We start from the raw sequence: 22531 nt of genomic DNA on the forward strand, positions 1-22531 counted from the left end.
ACTTTGGTGCAACTCCTTTTTCTTATCCTCTCCAAAGTGTTTCTTCTTCTCCTCCTCCTCCTCCTCCCCCTCTTCCTTCTCGCTTCCTCCTCCTCCTCCTCCTCCTTCTCTGCGTCTTCAGGACAAGTACCCCTTACTGTTGCTGTCCTTATTGAAAACTGAAAATCCCACAGAGAGCCCTTGAATGACCTTGGGCCAGATTTGGGGAGTTTAGGAAATGATCCTTTAATCCCCAATGAAGGTGCCAAACATAGTCTCCCTGTAGGGAGGTGGAGAGGTGCGATGACCCTGGGGGTCTTATTTGTGGTGGGTCTTGCCCTCCCAAAAGTTTATGAGTGTTGTTGGAATACCTTTAAGGAATTGAAAATTTAAATCGAGGAACATTTTGAAGAAAAAGAGTATCTTTTGGATCCTTGGTTCTTCCCATCAAAATAGGAGATAGTTGGGAAATGTTGCTGGGTGGCTGGGTGATGTTTGCCAAGAGCTCGGCCCCCAGTCCTGAGTCTGTTGGTTGTGCCAAGGTAGAGGGGAGTAGGGGGAAGAGGAATGTTGGCTTTGGCTACACACAGGCTTGAGTTCTGTGGGGGCCACCAGAGGCACCTGAGCCCCTGCTCAGTGCTTCAGGCAGGTTTCTGACCTCTTTCCATGAGCCTTGATTTCCTCACTAGTAAAAGCAGAAGAATATTATAACTTTGCAGGGTTTCTAGAAAGATCAAAGATAGTACAAATTAAAGAATAATATCCCTAGGGGTTTTCAGCAAGTTGGTAAATAGCAGCCATTATTATTTTTATCTGGCTGATAGGATTCTGGAGGTATTTTACTTTTTCTCTTTTCTCCCCACAATTTGAAACTGTGCTTTGCTTTCAGTTTTATCTCCCAGGGGGATCGAAGGTGGCCTCTCTGGGATCTTTTCCAATAATTGGAGAAAAGGAACTGATTCAAGCTGATGATGAGCCTACCTTCTCTTTCTGCAGTGGCCCCTACATGGTCATGACCAAGTAAGCAGAAGCTGGCCTGTGAGGGTTCCGATTTAGTGCCCTGGGAGGTGTGGGCTTTGTGTGACTTTCTTAAGTGAGGAGGGTGCCTAACCTAACACTGAGGACATACGTCTGAATCAAGAGTTTTCTACCTGGACACCACTGACATATTTGGCCAGATAGCCATTGTCGGTGGTGGCAGTCCTGTGCATTGTATGATATTTAGGAGCATCCCTGGTCTCTGCTCAGGAGGCCAGTAGCAGCCCTCTTTGCCACCCCTTCCAGTTGTGATCATAGAGACCAGAATGTCTACAGACATTGTCAGATGGCGCCCCCATTGAGAACAAGTGCTCTGAAGGATTACTCCTGACCATATTCTAACCCCTCTGCTTCCTAGAGTTTGAGGAGAACAGTTGTAACTGCCTGGCCTCTGATACAGGCCAGAGGGTACTGAGGTGCCCATGGAAGCTGAAACAGTATTAGCTGCAGACCTTACCAACCAAATGCAGCAGAGGCAGTAGTAACAGAATTTGCTATAAAAGTCCCTTGGAGACCTGACCCGCTTCCCGTACGGTCACAGGAGTTGTCCTGGCTAAGGTCTCAGGGCCTCCTTGAATCTGGACACTTCCCTGCTTAGAAGAAAACACCCTTCTAAAAAGGCCTCTGCTAGACTCACGGAGCTCTCTGTCCCCTGCAGTTAATGCCCCTATTTTCCTGCCCAGGCCACTGATTTGTTATCAGGTCCCTTCTTCCTCTCTGTCCACTGCTGTGGCCTCTGTCCAGGTCATCACTGTCACCCAGACTGGCCTCCCCTTCTCCGGACCACCCCTGCCGTACCATTTTCTCACTTCTGGTACCATTGCTTTTCTAAAATACAAACCTGGTTTCTCCCTCCCTTCAATCTTTCAGTGACTTCCACCTGTAAGTTCCTTGAGGTGCTGTAGGACCTGGGGGGAGGAGGAGGGCATACCCAACAGGCGCTTTAGAGGTTCTGTGTAAACACTACTCTGGTCTCTGGCTGGAGAATTCCTCACTGAAGAAGTGGCAGTTCACCCCCTTCTGCTCAAACTCTTCTGTCCTTGCAGCCTGGTGTGGAATGGGAGCAGGGTCACCGTGAAGGAGCTAAATCTCTCCACCCACCCGCACTGCAGCAAGCTGAGGCTGGCTGACTTATTAATTGCTGAGCAGGAGCACAGCAGGTGAGAAGGAAGCCTGAGGGCACTGCATGTCCAGGCTCTTCACAGACTCAGGTTCAGGGTTGATCAGGGCTCCCTGGGGTGTGGAGACAAGCCCCGTTCCGCCTCAGCATTTCCTGGCTGTTGGTTGATTTGACTTCCAGGGACTGCCAAGAAAGAACAAGAGAAATTAATGAAAAGCCTGAAGGGTGGGGATGGTGGTGGTGAGGTCAGTTCTGTTGGCTGGTTGACTCCCTGTAACCCGTATCTGTGATGGATGGTCCAGCCTCCAGGCCCACTGGTTCTGATGCAGCCCCTGAGGTCTGCCCTGTTTTCAGGTCTGTGCCCATCAGGATAGCATGTGCTGTCCTGACCTCATAGACATGGCTGTGCACAAGATCCACACGTCTGAGGAACTGTGTGTCTGCCATGGAGGACCTCGTATGGGTTTCAGTACCTCAGGGTGCCTGTGGCTCCAGGGTAAGTCCTTCAGGTCTTGCTGGGGCAGGAGCTCAATTTATGGTTCGCACTGGGGCTGCTGAGGCCTTGGAATTGACCCTGGCTCCTCGAGCTCTTTCCTGAGGAAGTCACTCAACTCCTGCAGCAGGTGTGTCAGAGGCCAAACCCTTCCTTTGGGGAAGTCAGACTAAAGGGACCCAAGGAGGCTGGAAGGACTCATAGGCACAGCATGGATTTTGACATGGGACTGAGTGGAGTGTGTGACCTGAGGCTGGTTCCTGACATCTCCCTGAGCTTGGTTTCCTCAGCTCTAAAGCGACTATAATGATACATTTATTGCAGGTGGTTAGGATGAAGATGATGTATGTTAAGTGCCTTGCTCAGTAGCTGTTAGTGACGTTGTCAGTGGTGACTCTAAGCCCTAAGGGTCTTATCAGCGAGGCCACAGATTCCACCAACTGAAATCCCACCACCCTGATCACCCATCCTGTTTTCTTAGGAAAACATTGTGTGCAAAATGATACTTGTTTATAAAGTGTTCAAGGGGCTTTGAAAGGAAAGCACCCATTTTCCCCTGTCATGTCCTTCTCTCTGCCTCACCTGAAGCTTCTTTTGCAGCAAGCTGCGGCACCCCCACCTGTTGCAGCTGATGGCTGTGTGCCTGTCCCAGGACCTGGAGAAGACCCGCCTGGTGTATGAGCGCATCACTATCGGCACACTGTTTGGTGTCCTCCACGAACAGGTAAGTGGCTGTTTCCATGGATTTTTCCATTGCTGCCTTCCCTGCGTCTCTTGCCTGCCCTCTTCCCCCTGCCTGAGCAGGAGAGTTCCCATTTGTGCATGCATGGAAGATAAATTTTTTTTCCCCTATGCCACAGTTGTATGTTTTATTTTATTATTATTATTTTACTTAATCTTTATTGTATTCTTTTTCCATGATCATTTAGTACCATTCTAACCCCTCTCCTCAGCAATCACCACATTACTGTCCATGTCCATGAGTTCTTTTTCTTTTTTGCTCAGTCCTTGAACCCCTTAACCTCCCCCCCAACTAGCTGTCATTTCCTCTCCATCTATGAGTCTGTGCCCATTTTCCTTGTTCAGTTTGTTCATTAGATTCCACATATGAGTGAAATATATGGTATTTGTCTTTCTCTGACTGGCTTATTTCACTTAGCATGGTGTTTTCCAGGTCTATCCACGCTGTGGCGAAGGGTGAAATTTTCTTCTTTTTTATGGCTGAGTAGTATTCCACTGTGTAAATGTCCCATAGTTGTTTTATCCACCCATCTACTGATGGGCACTGGGCTGCTTCCATATATTGGTGATTGTAAATAACGTAGCAATGAACATAGGGGTGCTTATGTTCTTTCAAATTAGTGTTGGAAGATAAATCTTAACTCTTTACTTCATGGTGGCTATATAATGCACCATTTAAGATTAGGCGCATTAGAACTAATGTGATTTTATCATCATTAGTCTTGCTTCTGTACCAGACATCTAAGAGCTTAGCAGACCCAGAAGACACAAAGACGCATGTGTTTCTAGCTAATTAATCAAATAGCCAGTGGTCTTATCTCTCTGTATTTTCATTTGTGTCCTGCAGGTCCTTGGCTGTAGAGAAAGGCTTGTTTATACATACAAGCTTTTATCTATTTGGATTTCCTGGGGTTGGGGAGGGGGTATCTTCTCTGGCCTACAGATTCTCTGACGTATGTGCTTTGAGCTTCAGAGCCCAAAGATGTGGCTTCAGAGAGGTCCTGAAAGATTTGGTTTTTTCTAAAGACCCTGGGCAGGAGTGAGAAGAGACCCTCCAGGAAGGGCCCCTCCCCCAAAGTGGCTCGCCATCACTCCTGCCTGAGGACCTCCTGTTAGTGTCCTAGTTTCCCTTTCCTTTCCTTGGGTGAGGGCATTCACTTGAAATGCCCCTTCTCCAGGAGAGGCCCATTATGACTTGAATCATCTGGGTACATTGGTGAGAGTGATTTTCTGTCCTCTTAGGATAAACTTTGTAGGTCATCTTACTGGGGTAGAGGCTGGATTGGTCCTTTAAGCTTCCAAGTTCTCCCAGCAGCCCAGGTTTGGCCTTGGGCTGAGGGGCAGGGCAGGTTCATTGCTGGTGGTTTGAGCTCACCCTGGATGCCCTTACCAGGCTTTGAGAACTTTCTCCTCATTTTTTGTGGTATGAAGTCACTGAGCTGAGGGAAAGGAGCCCAGGTTTGGAGCCAGGGGGCCTGGGTCAGTGGGACCTTAGGCCAGTCACTTAGTCTTACTGAGCTTCAGGTCATCTGTAAAATGGGAACGCTAGGTAGCTGTGAAAATCAATTGAAAAGACTTTGGAAGCTACGAAGCATTCTGCAGTGTCGGGGCCTAGCCCTGTATTCCTGGCTGTTTCATGTCCTGCTTGCAGCGGTCCCAGTTCCCTCTGCTGCCCATGGAGATGATTGTGCACCTGCTGCTCCAGATCTCTGATGCCCTGAGATACCTGCATTCCCGGGGGTTTATCCACCGCTCCCTCAGCTCCTATGCCATCCACATGGTCTCCACAGGGGAAGCAAGGCTGGCTAATCTGGAGTACATGCTGGAAAGGTAGGTGCAACCTCGATTGTGATTTCCAAAGTGGGTCTCCTTGGGGACCCTTTGCTGTAGAGAGAAGATCCAATCTGGGCTGGGCTCCTCATTGATGGGCTGAAGTGTCCACGAGTGGGGCAAGAGGTTTCCCAAATGCTCTGTCTGCCAAGGTTAGAGGGGCTTTGGGGAACTTACTTCTGCTCAGGACATTCTTATTTTAATAAACATTTAACAAGCAGGAGTGCAGATTAGCCAACATATGTAAATGCTCTATCTACTACAAAATTTTCGGTGGCTTAAGACAGTCAAGGCATGTTTCTCCCTCACATTGCAGTCCAGCGTGTGTGTTCTGTGTTCCTCGCACCCGTGGCCCCGCCATCCCCCAGGCCGTAGTCCCCCACTGTGTTGTCTGCATTATTAGTCAGTGAGCAAGAGGGAGCACGGTGGGACATACCATGGGGTTTAGTGGGCAGGTCACTGCTTTCTGCTTTGCAGTGGCCACAGCCCAGTCACCTTCTCAATTGAAGGAAGACTGGGAAACATTCCACAGCTGTGCATCCTGGGAGAAGAGGAAAGTGATGGGGCTAAGCCTTAGAGTCTTGGCCCTGAGTGGCACTAAGGGTGTTCCCTGCCCTCAAGGGTCTCAGTGCAGTGAGGTAGGCGATGACAAAAACAACACCCTCATTCAAGGGTTGGTGGATGGGCTTCATTTCCTCTTTGGCAGGAGTCACAGTCCTCCTGAGAGCTGGGTGCTGACGCCCATTTCCGGCCCATAGGCTTTGGGAGGCAGAGGATTTCCCCTGCACTTCCTTGCTGCCATTCACAGCTCTGAGCCTCTCGCCCATGTTGGCTCTGCTGTGCTGTGAGGCCTCAGCTGCTGGACACACCCCTTGCTTAGACCTGCCTGCTTCTGCTTACCTTTGTCCCCACCCAGCCAGATCACTGAGGCTCCCCTCACTTCCCATGTCCCAGCAGGTCTTTCACTACATGGAAAGCTCGAGGGCAGGGATTTCTGTCTTATCCATTGCTGTATCTCAGACACCCAGAACAAGGCCTTCATGCAGCAAGCACCCAGCATGCCTTTATCGAGTGACTCACTTCCCATTGTGGGTGCCCATTGTGCCTCTGCCTGGAGAGGAGAGCCAGGGCCAGGTTGTCCGTGACATTGTGGGCCTTCATGAAGAGCTTGGACTTCATCCTAAGAACCCTGGGATGCTGTGCAAGGATTTTTTTCAAGCAGGATGGTGTCATGGGTCATTTACCAGTTAGGGTCCTTCTATCTCCTGTATGTGCAGGGGCCACAATGGGGCAAGAAAGAGAGGCAAGGACAGGTAGGGTGACTGGAGCAGTGTTCCATGTGGGAACTGGTGGAGAGGCCAGACCACTATCGCCAGCTGAGCTCCTCAGCCTCAGATCTTGTCCATTCTCAGTCCCAGGTAAAACCTTTCCATTTTTAAAACCATTGCCTACAAGGCCAAGTCCAGGCATTTTGCAGGGTGTGGAAGCCTTCCAGGGTGGGGTCCGCCCACAGTGCCAGCCTCATCACTTCCCACTCCCTGCCTGGCCATCTGAAGCCACTTTCAGTCAATGCCATTTCATGGTGCTGCTCCGCACATCTGAAGTAATGAAACTCAACTGATTATCCTTTTAAACTCACTTCAGATACAGTCTCCCACCACATCCCCTGAAGCCTGTACTGAAACCCTGCTCAAATAGTGTTCCCAGAAACAAATGTGGAGCTGGAAGCTATTTGGGATTCTTGTATAATCAACTGGTGCTATCAGCTGTTAAAGAAGCATAGTCTGTTACGGATGCAGCTACTCGCTGACATTTCTGTCTGCAGTTCCATTCTGAGATCAACAAGCTCAAAGGGGAACTCACACATTCCTACCCAGGTACCTTCCAGACCCTCCCGTGACAAGTCTGTGCATCCCAGCTCCTCAGAGCATCCCACATTTCCCTTTGATGCTGGTTCCTTGGTCACCACCAGGCCCTGTCCTGTGGCCTTATAATTAGTCTTCCTACCTTCAGCCACCAACCCACCCTGCCCCTGCCGCTGTGAGGGCAGCACTTGAGTCGGCCCCACCAGATGGCAGGCTCTGAGAGGGCAGGGACCATTTCTTGCTCACAGTCAGCACCCAGCTCAGGGTCTGCCACCTAGTAAGTGTTCAGTAAATGTTGATTAAGGAATGGATGAATCCAGGTGAAGGGAAGGCTGGAAATGGTTAAGAAGAGGGTTGATCACTGTGGCTGTGTGTTTAGGAACAGTGAGTGGAAGCTAAGGGGGTTGAGTATACTCATATTTGCTGTTGATAGCAAAGGCTTTTCAGGAAGCTGTGACAGAACCCAGGCTGCTGGCCAGTGATGGAGTGCCATCTGTTGTTGACATGGGGGTACAACAGTGTCTTCTGTTGGAACTCTCAGTGGAATTGTGAATTCTAGAGTGAATGGAGTTTTGAGAGGCCCAGCCCAACTCCAACCTTTCATAGATGAGGAAACAGAGGCCCAGAGAGGTGAAGAGATGGTGTGGTTACCCAACTGTGGCTAGAACCAGGTGGTAGAGGATGTTTCCTGGCTGTAGGGGTAGGATGGGTTGGGGGTTGAAGGTAGGAAGACTAACTAGAAAGCCACAGGACAGGGCCTGGTAGTGACCAAGGAACCAACATCAAAGGGAAATGTGGGATGCTCTGAGGAGCTGGGATGCACAGACTCGTCACGGGAGGGCCTGGAGGGTACCTGGGTACGAAGGGCTTGTTGATCTCAAAATGGAACTGCAGACAGAAATGTCAGCGAGTAGCTGCATCCATAACAGACTATGCTTCTTTAACAGCTGATAACACTAGTTGATTATACAAGAATCCCAAATAGCTTCCAGCTCCACATTTGTTTTTGGGGACACTATTTGAGGAGATCGGTTTGTTGAATGCCATTGTCAAGGGTAGTACTCCACCTCTTTGTGTAAAAGTGATATAGTTGTTTATCCTGTTCTTCAAATTCTCCTTAATGGAATCTTGAGAGCTGGAATTAACTTTTGTCAGTGGTATCACATAGCCACAGCCTAATGTAATTTTAGTGATGTCACAACTGAAGCCCAGAAAAATAATTGCCCTAGAAGGACATCCAGAAAATAGCCCTCCCTCCCACACTCACCTAGCCTTAACAGAGAATGAAGAGGCATTGTAAGAGAGGAAGATGAGTGGAAGTAAAGGATATAGTCTATAAATCCTGGTTGTAAGTGACCTGTCCCTTGCTTAATGCCTTAGACAAGTTTGAGGCATCTGACAAGGCCGTTGACTTTTTCCCTGGGAGAATCACTCACAGTGTAAAGAGACAAACATGCTGGATCCTTAGAATATGTTTCTGACCTTAAACTCTCCATTGCTTTTTCTATGATACTGATGTAATATTGGCATGTATATCCATGCTGTTCACACTGTACCAGGCCACGCCTAACTTATTTAGCCATGCAATTAAAAAGTCATTATCAGCTTTTATAGCTTCATGGCTTCCTAAACTCACTGCCATCTGTCAAGAGCTCTGCTAGAAGGAGTATTATTTAGGGAAGTTTGTTCAAAGTCTGAGAAGCCCATCTCATGCTCTGTAATCTCTCCTTTTGCAGGCCAGCAAAGAACTGCTGGTCGCTTGCTTTTTAAAAATTTAATTCTTAATGATCAACCAGCAGTCATCAAGTCTTTACCAAATGCCCACCATAATGTTCATGTTAAGTCCTAACTTCCCTGGTGCTTCATGGCTCACAGAGTGTTTCCACACACACAGTCTCCTTCGATACTCAGGACCGCTGGGTGCAGAAATCCGTGCTGTCCTCGCTCTGAGGACTCCTGTTGGCTCAGGATACGTTTAGGGTGCTCTGACTTAGCTCTCAAGGAGTCTGATTGGGAAGTTGAGGGTTTTTTTTTTTTTAATAAATTCTTATTTTTTAATTTATTTTTTTAGGGAGAGAAAAAGAGAGGGAGAGAAACATCAATGTGTGGTCACCTCTCATGCGCCCCCAACTGGGGACCTGGCCCGCAACCCAGGCATGTGCCCTGACTAGGAATCGAACCAGCAGCCCTTTGGTTCACAGGCCAGTGCTCAATCCACTGAGCCACATCAACGAGGGCAAATTTTTATTTATTGATTCTAGAGAGAGAGAGAGAAACATTGATTTGTTGTTCCACTTACTTATGCATTCATTGGTTGATCCTTGTATGTACCCTGATCAGGGATTGAGCCTGCAACCTTGGCATGTCAGAATGATGCTCCGGCCAACCAGAGCTATCGCACCAAGGGGAAGTTGAGTTATTTAAGCAAATCTTGGAACCTATGGGTGCTGAACTGAGGAGGGCTCATTCCCAAGAGGGCAGAGTTCAGAAGAGAAGCAACCACAGGGAGCTGGAGGAGTCCCAGAGGCTTTGATAGAGCAGCTAGAGCTTCAGGAGGGTCTTGAAAGAATTAGTCAAAAGTTAGCATTGAGGCCCTGGTGTAAGCTTAGGGAGTCAGTGATAAGGTGCCTGCCTGACCTCGTGGAGCTGACTCTGGCAGAGGAAAGACAGAAAATAAACAATAACTAAGTGAATATGAAATTCAAATAATAACTTCTCTAAAGCCAGTAAAATGGGGACTACTTTAAATTAGGTAGTTGGGGAAGGCCTCTCTGAGGAGGTGATTTTCAAGCGAACAATACCTCTGTTAGAAGAAGCAGCATTCGTGCTGAAATCTGTGGGCAGAATGTACTAGGCAGAAGAAGCCACCAGTGCAAAGACCCAAAGTAGTGATATGCATGGCATGTTGGAGAAATTGAAAGAGGGCCCCTGTGATTTGAGTGGAGTAAGTGAGCAGGAGAGATGAGCCAGATTAGGTGGGAGGATGAGCAGGGCCCGCGGGGAAGGAATGGGGGAGAACTGCGGGTTTTGGAGTAGCAGGCAGCTTGGGTTAGCTCAGGGTCTAGCTGAGTTTCTAGAAACTCAGGGAGGTTGCTAGTCTTCAGAGGCAAGTGTTTTACAAACATACTGTGTGGTGATCACAACAATCCTTTAAGACATGAGCCCTATCTTGTGCTTCCTTCTGTAGCCAGGACAGAGGTGTGCACAGGGACCTGACTCGAGTACCGCTCCCTACCCAGCTGTACAACTGGGCTGCCCCGGAGGTGATTTTACAGAAGACAGCCACTGTGAAGTCCGACATCTACAGCTTCTCTATGATCGTACAGGAGGTTTTAACAGGTAGATCAAAGAGCACATTGACTGTGACCAAAGTCCTTATTCTTAGGTTGGATTCCTGCCCCCCCACAAGAGTTAGTTTTATGAAAATGCAGGACATGGGAAAAAAATTTCTTCAAGGAAAAAACTCTTTCTGCTTATATAAGATAATTTCCCAGAAAGTTTTCTCTTTTAACCTGTTCTTTAAGACCCAGCAAAGCCCACCTATCAGCTTGTCAGTGGTAATCCAAGCAAAGTTTTTAAACTGAATATAGGCGTTTCTGTGAGGAGCCCCTGAAGAACTTGTAAATGAAGGGTAAAAACTGGACTCCAAGAAGTCAACTATGAAACTAAGCTCACTTAGGTCCCCTGTGTGTATAAGCAGTGTTGTCTAAGACATAGAAGCCCTTCCAAGGCGTACAGGGCTCTAACGTGAAGGAAGTGGTCACATACTTGAAGACAGAAGGAATCCTTTAGGAGAGGGACACACACACGCACACATGATAAAATCACATCTGCTGAGGGGGCAAGAGTCAGCCCCCACGTAGCAGTGTTTACAGTCTCGGAGGTGAACCACGCCTTCCATGACAGGAATGCACTGGGCAACCCAGCCTGGTGCCATGAAATAGTCCTGCAGCCCCCAGGTCTGTGGGGAAGCCCATGTGTACGTGACCCTGTGACTACTTTCTCCTGTTCCCACAGTAGGGATTTCCGTGGTGAATGGGTGAAGTGGCTTTTCATTTGTGATTGGGCTTCCTGGTAGTTTTTCTCCAGAGGTTAATGTTTAAAGGGGTTGAGCGACTTGACTGATGGTTCACAGTTTCACCCAATTTCTTCATGTTACTCCTTCTGACTTTTTCCTTGACAGACAACATACCATGGGATGGCTTAGATGGCTCAGTCATTAAAGAAGCCATAGTCTCGGGAAATTATTTAGAAGCTGATTTCAGGCTTCCGAAACCTTACTATGATATTGTTAAGTCAGGCATCCAGGTCAAACAGAAAGACCGAACTATGAACCTTCAAGATATCCAGTATATCCTGAAGAATGACCTAAAGGTAAGCTCTGAAGCTGTTAGGAGTTTATTTCTGCTTGCTCATCTCAGGAGAGTAGGGAGTTAGGGACCAGGAAGCATCTAGAGGTCAAGTCGTAAGAAGTTTTGGAAGTCCTCATTTCATTACACCCTTCCTGTGTTCCCAAGAAAAGCCTGAGTGCCTAGTTTGTGAGGGCAGCAAGGGACTGATGAGGGAAGCTGGGGAGGGTCAAGGCATAGGAGGAGCACCCTGTAGGCACATAGCTAGATTCAGTGAATGGCAGCTGTTTTTTATTACTTTTAAAATAATAACAGTGCATTAACTAAGTAGGAATACAGTTAGTCTACCCAACAGGAGTAAGAGGGAGTTTATTTGGTGCCTAGATCTGCTTCAGAAACACCAGTGACATTCAGATGGTTGTGAATGTGTGCTTAACAGTATTTCCCTTGTCACAGGATTTGATTGGAGCCCAGAGAACTCAACCAACCAAGAGCCCCACGGTACAGAGATATGAACCCCTTCCTGGTGTCAATGTCTGTGTAGGACTGACTTCAGAACATCCAAAAGAGACCCCCGACTTGGAGCAGAAGGAAGCGGGTATGGCCTTAATCTACAAGTTTTGGCATGAATATATTCTGAGAGTCACAAGCTACAACCAATCAATTCCTCCAAATTGTACATGTCACACTGGGAAAAGAAGGATGTCTTGGGGGAAGGGGAGAAGTCCAGATCCTTGAAATTATTAAGTTAAAATTTTTGAGCTCCGTGTACACTTTGGTTGGATCCAAAACTAAGCAGAAGCAACCAGTTGATTTCTAACATGATACCCTGAGGAATTTATCTATTTGCTTCACAAATAAAAATGATGATATCTTAATTTAAAACTATTATACAAATTTGAGACAGTGCAAAGAATAAAATTACTTATCATTTCAATTCTGCCATTTAAAAATAATTTGTTAAAATTTGGTGTTTCTTTCTAACATTTTCCTATAGCCTTACTTTTAGAGATTTTATTTTTATTTAGAGAGAGGTGAAGGGAGGCAGAAAGAGAGGGAGAAAAACATCAGTGTGTGAGAGAAACATCAACCAGGCATGTGCCCTGACCGGGAATCAAACCAGTGACCTTTCAGTTTGCAGGATGACAACCAACCCACTGAGCCACACCAGTCATGGTACCTTACTGCTTTTTAGTACATTTTGAAACCTTAGAATCCAGAGCTGGAAAGGGCCTTGGAATCATCCTGATTAATGTCCTCACACTACAAATGAGAAAACGAAGGTGCAGAGAGGTCGTGGCTTGCTCAGGACTCCATAGCCTGTTACAGAGCTGAAACCCAAGCCAAGGGACTGTTCTCTTTGACTCTCTTTGGACAGGGGTAGGAGCCTCCAGAATGGCCCCCGAAGCTCTCATTGCTTTGGCTCCTCTGTCCTGTTCTCTACGAACTGTACACTATCATCCAGGGGTGATGGGTGGTCACTCCTGGCATTATTTATTGAGGTCTTGTTGCTCCCATGATGCAGTGGTGTCTTGGGCGTGTCTGCTTTTATCAGATGCTCACCAAGAGTGTAACTTTACTGTGTGAATCTTCAAACTTTTTTGTATGTAAAGAAAGCTGTGAATTTAGTCCTTAAGATTCAGGAACCTATAATTTCCATGTTCTGACAGTTATGAATTTTTAAAGCTCCATATTTAATATATTGGTAGGAATAGAAGGAATGCATCAAGGGTTAGAATTTTATAATATACTTTATTTATGTAATGGTATTCCATTTTTTTCAAAGAAATTTCCCCATCTGCTCTATCCTTCAAAGCAATAAACAGTAATTACTACTCTTGTAGATAAACTGCTCTGTTATGTTGCACAGTAATTATAACTCTGTGTGTCAAGTCATATCATCTCCAAAAGCTTCCTCTCATTTCACTGCACAGTCTCACTGCAGTGTTTCAAGAAAAACATACTCTACTCAAATTCAAGGAGCCTAAACAAAAGCTAGAGGTCCAAGGATGTTTAGGTACTGATTTAGTAACAGTGTCTCCTGGCACCAACCTTCTATTTATGCATATTATTACAACTGTAGTAATAGAAATGAAAGCTACTTTAATGAAAAAGGAACTCAGGAATGAGGACATTAAATATAACTAAGTACATTTTAAATATGTATTTCCTGGTTAGTATCAGGTAAATACCTAAGCTATTTATCCAGAATTCTGCTCTGAGAAAACAAGGTCAGAGACAATGGCAAAGAAGGTGCTTCAGATTATCAGGTCCATTTTAAAACAGTGAGGTCCTCTGGGACAGTCACTTTAGTCTTTCTTTTTATCAGATTTCTGGGGTTTTTGTTGTTGTTGATAATCCATTAATTCTGCGACTTTATAGTCTACTTTGCTTTTGTTTTTATCATTGGATTCTTGTACAGCTTCTCTGGGCTACATATGACTAACAAAGGGGGGTATCAGAGGGTATATGTACGGCTCCAGGAACCTTTTGGACTCAAAACAGAACTGGAATGACAGTCCCAGGTGTGCGCTCCTGAACCACAGCCACAGAGTCCAAGTGGAAGTGTCCAGTTATGCATGTTTTAAGCACACTACGCCTTGAGCTTAGAACATTTCCTACAGGGTTTGGCCCCTCCCAGATTCTCTACCTCAGCCCCTGTCAGAATGGGAACTTCCTCCCAGGTCAGAAACACCCTCCACCCCTCTGTGAGTGTGTCTGGTAGTCTTCCCCACCTGGGAAGGGAGTGAGAAACAGAAAGCTGCTTTCCGCATTCTCATGCCACTCAAGCAGCAACCAGGGCTGCTTGGCTGCAGTATGTGATCATTTAATCATTTGCATGTTGTTTCTCTTTCAACAGGCAGGCAGCTTTGTTCACCAAGGGGTCACTGTTCTCCCAGTGAGAAAGCAAGATCAGATCCTCAGGTCCCAGATCACAGTCTGGTGGCCAGGGAGACTCAGAACCAAGATGCTCCTTCTTCTGCTTGCTTTGTGGCAGAACAGGCCCCCAGTCCAGGTCAGTCAAGCCTCTGCAGCTTCGAAGTCAATGAATTCTACTCGTACTGCATGAATGTGGAAGATGACAAAGAGGAAGAGCCCCCAGGAGTAAGTTCATCTCTTGAGGGGGCTAGCCCAAACCAGGCAGATGAGCTGAAGTCCCTGAAAGAGGAGCTGGAAAAGATGGACAGAGAGGTGTGCAGTTTGGGGGACGAGGACGAGGGATCTTCGAAAGCTGACACAGAGCTCTCCTTTGAGGACTGGGACTGGCAGAATCGTTCACTTAGTTCACCCAGCCTCCCTGAGCCAACCAGAGAAGCCAAGGGCAACGTGAGCAACAGGTCCATGACTGAGGAGTACCTCAGTAAGTGTGTGCTGAATTTAACAATAGCACGGGCGATAATGCGCCAGAACGACAATTTACTGGGGAAAATCGAGCAGAAATTCAATGAGTTTGAGAGGATACAGAACGAGCAGAAGGAGTGCTTATCTCTGTGGGCTTCTTCAAGAATGTTTCCTAAGGTCTGTGACCTGCCAGCAGCCGTGGGCCCCCCATCTTCTGTTTACATTCCTCCTTTTTTGCAACTGCCAAGGGACCACTGGCTGGATGCTGGGGGCAGTTGCCCGACTCTAGCAAGGTCTCCAAGAACAGCGAGAGACTTTCAAGGGGGACATTTTGGCAAAAGGTCCAGGAACAGAAGTGGCTGTGGCTGGGAACCTTTCACCACTTTCCCTCAAGTCTCTGAAAAAAGCACTGAGGATCTATCAGAAAAGAGCCATCAGGTAAAGCTAGGAAGTGGGAGGTAGGGCGTCTGAGCACGGCCTGGAGCCAGGTTCAACAGTGCTCCCAACCCATACGCAGGAAGGGACATAAAAACAGCCGGCTTGTGGGGAAGGTCCTCTTCGCTGTGGGAAATAGGCCTCTAGGATGGAATTCCAAGGGACTTATTCTTCACCTCCCATTCCATACCCAACACACAGCTCATGCATGTCCTTCTCTGTAAATTCCTTGCATCAGGTTGAACCACATGAAATTGCTGTTTTATATGTAAAAATAATCAAGTATTGATAATTTTACATGGTTCAGCTTACTAATTATGGTATCTTGGCCAGGTTTAGCTTGAGGCTTAGAGAGGTTTTTGCAGAGTGGCTCCTCAGGGAGCAACTTAATGACAGGGCGTAGGTTTTATTCATTCTATGTCTTAACATCTAGCAAGGTGTCTGGCGCATAGGAGGTACTTGGTAAATGGTCACTAGCGGGATGAATAAATGAATGAATTTAAAAAATTCACACATAGAGAGCTGGCTGCCTCTTGAGTCATCGAATTTTAAAGCTAGATCAGCCCCACCAAGCTCAGTGACTTAAACTTCCCAAAGTCCAGGTATTCCTAAGATGGGGGTGGAGCAGGAGAGGTCAGCTCCATTGGAAGGAGGATTTTATTACTGAAATTAATTAGAATTACTGACCCATGGTTATAAAAAGCAGGCCAGCTTTTAGTGGATTGTCTTGTTTTAAAATTCTCCACCTGCAGTGCACCCCCTTATTGCCTGCACAGGGCAGACAGCTCCCTCCACCCCTACACCTTGCTCTGCTATGTCCAGGGCCCACAGCTGGCTAGAGACGGGTTTCCTGACTCCGAGTCCAGTATTCTTTCACTGTACCTGCTGAATTTCAGTGAGGCTTCAGTCCTCTCTTAGAATATAAGAAAAAGCATTGGCAGTTGTTTTTATATAAAGAGAAGGCATACAGAATATACCTAGATGCTAATATTTCTAGAAAACTAATAAAAGTAACTTTTCTTACATATTATGTTTTGGTTATCCATTGTTGTGTAACTGAAGGAAAAAAAAAAACAAATTTAGTGGCTTAAAATAACAGTGGTTTATTATCTCTCACTATTCTGTGAGTGAGAAGTATACAGGGCTACCTGGGTGATTCTTCCACCTCTGGGGCATGGGTTGGGTTTCTTCCTCTACTGCATTCAGCTGGAGGTTGGTCTGGGCAAGAAGGCTTCACTTCCGTGTGTGGTGCCTTGGGCTTCTCCAGGTGGCCTTTCTCTGCACTTGGCTCTTTATCATTCACTAACTAGTCTCACCCAAGCTTCTCTACAGCAGGGCAGCTGGCTTTGCAAGTGAAAGCTGAAGCTGCCAGGTCTCTTAAAAATTAGTCACAGCCCTTGGACAGTGTTACTTCTGTCTTCTGTTGGCCAAAGTCAGGAGTCCAGCCAAGGTTTAAGGGGAGGAAAATAGATTACGGCTCTCAAGTGGCATCAAGTGGCAGTGTGGACAGGAAGGAAGGAATTGATGGCGGGCGTAGCAGGAAACCATCTACTAGTACATATGACTGTGTATAAAACAGTTATACCATATTTAATTTTTCTTTAGGAAGTCTGCTCTGATTTCTTAGCATAATCTAGGAATAAGGTATTTTCACCTAATTGAGTTTTTCAGGCAGATATTATTGTCACTGTTTTATGGAGGAGGAAACTGAAGCAAAAGTCTCTTTTCAGTTAGTCTGAATAAGGATTAGACTAGAATCCAGGGCCCAGGACCCCTGCCACAGATCCTGCTGCCTTAATATAATATAGGGGAAAGTTTTTGGATCTTTAATGTCTGTTTTGTCTCCTCATTCTTCACTTGTGCCTTGTCTGTACTGGGTTGCTGGAGGCCAACATTTCTGTGTCGAGGCCTTCAGCGATGTTTGCCTCCAGCGATGAGACTTACTACGTGTGAAACAGGCAAAAGGAAATTATCTTGGTAGGTCTGGTTATTTCATACATTTAGTAAGAATGGCTTTAAAAATAGAATGGAGAGTAAAGAGAAGAATTCCTTCATCAAAGCAGTGAAATATGTTTAATGCTTTTCAAGCCGCCAACTCTTCGTGGCCCTGGAAAACAGAGCACAGGTGAACAATTTCTGCCCATGCAAGGAGCCAACGACAGTTTGGGAAGAAACAGGAACCAAAATACCAGTAGGTGGGTTAACGTTTTATTGTTCTTTGTATCACCATGCCTTTAGACTCCCATGTGACCCTGAGGTCACTTAACGATCTTCATATGCCTAGTGACAAAGAATCTGTGAGTAATGAAGAATAGTATCACAGAAACGGATCTTGGCAGGTTCTTTCTGTTACGTGAGCAAAAAGAGCAGTGTAATGGAAACTTGTAGGAGACATCAAAGCTAAAGCACCTGGCAGGTTCATCAGACAGAACTCATCAGTTGTCAAAAGCAAAGCACCCTGTCTCTCCAAAGCTGCCCAGATGGTTTTTCTTATAAAAAGAAATGCCAGGTATTCCACTTCCCAGTGCTCCAGAAACCAAACTGTTCAGTTCAAAATAAGCGTCACTGACAGGAGGGCAGAAACAGGGGTTGAACAGTATCACTGTTACCCTGCACCCTCTGATTTCCAGCTGGATCAATGAGGTGCAGTAGCTTCAGCACAGATCACTGTAGGAAGAGCATTTGTGTGCCCTGCATTGGGGGGTTACTAAAGGAGCGATAGTTTTCAAGATAGACTAGCATGTCAGTTTTAGTTTTCCTTTTCTGTGGTTAAATGGCAGCATTTATCCACAGTTCTGGAAAAAGATGTTTTTATTTCCTTTCCCAGTGGTGATTGAGACTAATGATAAGAGTTTGCTGCTCCTTTCATGTTGGTAAATACGTACATTTAGGGAGAATCAAGGAAAATGCGCAGACATTTTAGTTTAGTGTATTTTACCTTTAGGAAGGGACTTAGTGAAGAACCATCTAACTGACGTCAGAAGGTTTAGCACTGACATCACTGATAGAAGCAGACAGGGTGCCAGTATAGCCATTCGATGACAAAGCAAGAGCTGTGGCTGTGGCTTTTCCTACCCAGCTCTACCTTCTTCCTCCAAAAGAACAAAAAGCAGACCAAAGTAAAGTTTAACATTTTGCTACCAGTGCACCTAGTCTTTTTTTGTATGCTTTTGAAAATAAAATCATAATTAAATTATAATTATATACATGTATATCTATCAAAAATTAAATTTATTGGAGTAACATTGGTTAATAACATCTCAGGTGTACAACTTTATACTACATGTGTATATCTTGATTATATTATTTTAATTATAATGTATTATATCCAGATTTTTCACTTTAGAACATGAGCATTATCCTATGTTATTAAAAACACCCTTGTAATATAAACTTATTTGGAAATTGTTGGATTCACCCCATTATCAAATTTTAGGTTGTTTTATTACTTTTTCTGTTATGAATAGAGTCACACTGACTTGTCAGTAAAGCTTTTTCTGCATTTTGGATTAGGTCTTTGATAGATTCCCAGAAGCAAAGTTACTATAGAGGTCAAGGGTTTGGACATCTTAAAGATTCCTGATAGCTGTTACCAAATTGCTCTGTAAAGAAGCTCATCAGATCTGACCTTCCCAATGCAACAATCTGCTCTCTGGTCCAGTGGGAGAATAGAGCATTCTGGATAACAGGGAATTCATATACATGCCAAAGGTCACACGTTTTCGGGAGTTAATTTAATAGATGATAAAATATATGTAATTATGGGATAGTTAGAGGAAAAGAGACTCCCTGGTTTTGCAGGTGAGGAAACCTTGGTCCAGAGAGATTGCAGTTTGCCAAAGTCAGACAACCAGCAGAAAATCAGGGTCTAGAACCCAATGAAACTAGGCTGAAGACCTCTGAATGCCTCTAAGATCCCTGGTGCCTTAAGTCCATTTTTACAAGTGTTAGTTACTGCACTATCGCTGACGTGCAGGTGAGCCTGTTATCAGAGAATTCAGATTGAAGGGCAGGAGCAGTTACTGAACCCCTACTTGTGTTCTGTGGCATTGAGAGGAAGAGAGGGCTCTGCAACAGCATAAGGGCCAGGATTCTGTCTGGTGAAACAATTTCAATTGAAATGAAAATTTTCCAAGAGCACTTTTATCTTGAAATCTAACTTGGAAACTAAAAAAACCCCCTAGAGATCTTCTAATCCAGTCCTTTTATTTCTTAGCCAGGGAAAGCTTAGGGAGAAGTCCAGTGGCCAAGCCAAAGTGACACAGCTGAATAGTGCACTCTTCCCTGTGTCACACTACCCAAAGGGACCTCCGTTGACATCCATCCCTGTCCAGGGCTCTACCAGGTAAGGAGTCTCATTAGCTGAATGTTGGGGAGCCTTGCGCCCTCTCGTGTTGGAAAGGAGTCAGTGCAACCCCAGGAATGGCTCAGAGTAGGGGACGGTCTCAGTCCTCTGGGTGGGCTGGTGTGTTCAGGGTTGTGTCAAGAACTTGAGCAAGCTGACATATTTGTGTCTACCCTGATCCCCTCCCCCTTCAAAAAACCTGTACAATCTAGGATCAATATGGAATCTATGCCTTCTGAAATACATAATGCAAAGAATGAAGATGTTGGAAAGGTACACTTGAAATGGAAAAGTGAGTATAAAGTCATGGGCTCTGTTGGGCAAAATAAAGTTTAAAGTATATGTCTAACCTGGTTGTTATCTCTGAATACACAGCCTGCGTTTCACTGTCCTCATTCTTTTTTTCTGTTAGATCATTCCATTTTAAAAGCAAGGCCTTTCTGATTACTAACTGCAGGATAAAAATGCTTTTTTAAATTTCTAGACCATATAAGAAATATTTCTATTATATATTAATATATATTATACAAGTGTAAAAATATACAATATAGATATTTAACATATACCATTACTAAAGCAGAAAGCATACAATGTCACTTTCACATATCCTGTGGGCATTATCCTTTATATCAGTTTTATCTTGTAAGTTTAAAGGATACAATGTTCATGTTTTTTCCACACTAATGCTAAGTGACATTAGCAAAAGTATAGAACATTTGAATGAAAATACACACATATATACATAATCCCAAAATATGAACTCATCATGGCCTAGAAAGGCTAGACAAACTCAAGTAGAATCTTGTAGAATCTCTACAGACTTCATAGGTCCTTTTCCTGTGACATCTGCACAGCAAGAAGGTCCCTCTACAAGCTCTCTGCTGCCTGGGATGTAGCAGTCAGAGCTGTAACTAACTGAAGTTCTTTTGCCCTTTCTTCACTCTGTCATCGATTCTCTCTTCCCTTCTTCCCCTTCAAGCGAAACGGTAAGCGTAGGGTGATGCAATTTTAAAAAGGCAATTATTGTGACAGTATGAGCTATGAAAGTATTATATAGCTCTTTGAGAATCAAAGCTTTTGTTTCTAGTGTTCACAGTGCTGTTTTAACTACGACTTTCTCTTGTATCCAGTGGAAGTGAAAAAGATGGCAGAGAAAACAGCTACTGGACAGCTGGCTGTACCTCCTTGGCATCCTCAGAGTAATCTGACTTTAGAGAATGAGGCTGAAAACGAGCCTGATCCCTTGCTGCGGCCCCCGATTAGGGACCCTGAGAATGTGACTTGGGAGCGTGTTGTAGAGTATCCCAGGAAAAATGACAAGCCAGGAGGAAATGACAAGTGTGACAAAACAGACAACAGTGACCATGATAGTGACCAGCATGGCAGCCAGCCTTGGCCTGGAAGCTTCACCAGTAAGTTCAGGTGGAGGAATTGGAATAGGTGAACTCTATCAAGTAATCAGCTCTCAAAAATAAGTAAATCTCCTGGAATGTTTCCTTTGCTTGGTCTCTCCTCTCCTTCCCAGCTGTCAGGGATCCCTGAATTCCAGGCAGAAGCAGGATACCCTTTTGATCCCACTGTCCTTCCCTCAGGTAAAGAAATCCAGAGATTCATGAGTTTTTCTGTTGCTGGAGCAGACCCATTTTCTCAAATAATGTAAAATAACCCCCATGCATTGCCCCTGGTACTGGGTGTAACTTAGCAAGGAATTGAATCTTTCTTACCTGGAAGCAGTGATGGACAGCCACTCCCTGCTGCCCAGTTCTTCGCATTGCATTTTAAGCTGGAAAAATTCTACCGGCACCCAGAGAATCTATGCCAGAGGAGCCTTTGGCCGTCATCACTTTATAGATTCGCAGGTTAAAACTGAAGCCTGTGTATTTTTCACCTGGTAGTTTGCTTTCAGTCAAGGCGTGAGATGTTCTTTCACAGTTTGCAAGTCAAAGAAATGTACATCTAAAAGGATCATCTATTTTAGGTAGAAAATCTGTTGGCTTAGGTTTTTTTTGTATTTAAAATCTGTTCCTTGTCAAGCTTCACTCTTGAATGGGTGAACAAAAGGGTGGACGAGCCACGGCTGCACGTTGGGGCCAGACTAACCTAACCATCTCCACGCTCTAGACTGAACCTGACCTGACCATATGGGACATTCTGAGCAGAATATGCATGCACCTCCTCTCTCACACTGTCTTTTGCCTTTCCATGATATCTGAACACCACCGAATGACTATGGCCCTGGTTGTGTTATAATCATTAGGTATCAGGCATCTGTGCCCCAGAAAAAATGAGGAATCAGAGCATAGTGGTGTCTTTCAAACAATTTCTGAAGAATCCGTGATCATTGAGAAGTCCTGCAACGTGAGTAATATGTTCTGGAGAGCCAAGTTGAACACAAGGACCTCAATAGAACTGAGTTATTGTTATGTTTTATGACATTGAAATACTATCTGTAGTAGTTCTTTTTTATTGTTGGAGTATGGGCCCTCATGCCTTTGACATGAACAAAGTCTTTACCTCCATGCATATTACTTCTTGAGTCAGTTCAACTCAAAGTGTTGTATATTTTGGAGCCTTGGGGGATGCACAGACAGATTCCGCCCTGGCTCTTGAGCGTCCCATCTAGTTTGATAGACAAGACAAGCTCTGAAAGTACAGCAGGAGGATAGATACCAAAGCTGGTGTCAGGAGGAGGAAAGCAAGGCAGGATTGGGATGAGATGACTCACCTGGATGTCTTCTAAGGCCCAAATTCAGCTCTGACTCAGTGGGAGGGACATGTTCCTGCATGACCACTGCGCCTCAGCAGGATCTAGCATTTTCACTGAGGTTACAGCTTTGCTTCAGGGGTTTAGCACATCCTTGAAGCTTGCAATTGGGCCACAGTTCAGCCAGACAAAGGTACCAAAATGTTTTATCATCATTGACATGGGGCCACATTCACTAAAAGAATATAACTAGCAGTTGAGAATGGAACAGTGTAAAAATAAAATTGTGA

At 45.3% G+C, this 22531-nt stretch overlaps 1 protein-coding gene across 1 annotated transcript in view; it reads left to right on the plus strand.

Annotated features, from left to right (window-relative positions):
- TEX14 (testis expressed 14, intercellular bridge forming factor) overlaps positions 1–22531 on the plus strand; it is a 72396-nt gene that overhangs the window by 22638 nt on the left and 27227 nt on the right. The window contains exons 9-21 of the mRNA XM_090257558.1: positions 869–999; positions 2064–2177; positions 3231–3354; positions 5023–5201; positions 10254–10405; positions 11250–11440; positions 11872–12013; positions 14276–15195; positions 17281–17387; positions 19409–19537; positions 19750–19829; positions 20668–20949; positions 21795–21895. Of these exons, the coding sequence (XP_090113684.1) occupies positions 869–999; positions 2064–2177; positions 3231–3354; positions 5023–5201; positions 10254–10405; positions 11250–11440; positions 11872–12013; positions 14276–15195; positions 17281–17387; positions 19409–19537; positions 19750–19829; positions 20668–20949; positions 21795–21895 (2652 nt within the window). The remainder of the gene's footprint in view (positions 1–868; positions 1000–2063; positions 2178–3230; positions 3355–5022; positions 5202–10253; positions 10406–11249; positions 11441–11871; positions 12014–14275; positions 15196–17280; positions 17388–19408; positions 19538–19749; positions 19830–20667; positions 20950–21794; positions 21896–22531) is intronic.

This window comes from Furipterus horrens, unplaced genomic scaffold, assembly GCF_987537825.1.
Source record: "Furipterus horrens unplaced genomic scaffold, mFurHor1.1.pri manual_scaffold_11, whole genome shotgun sequence".
Classification (NCBI taxonomy): domain Eukaryota; kingdom Metazoa; phylum Chordata; class Mammalia; order Chiroptera; family Furipteridae; genus Furipterus; species Furipterus horrens.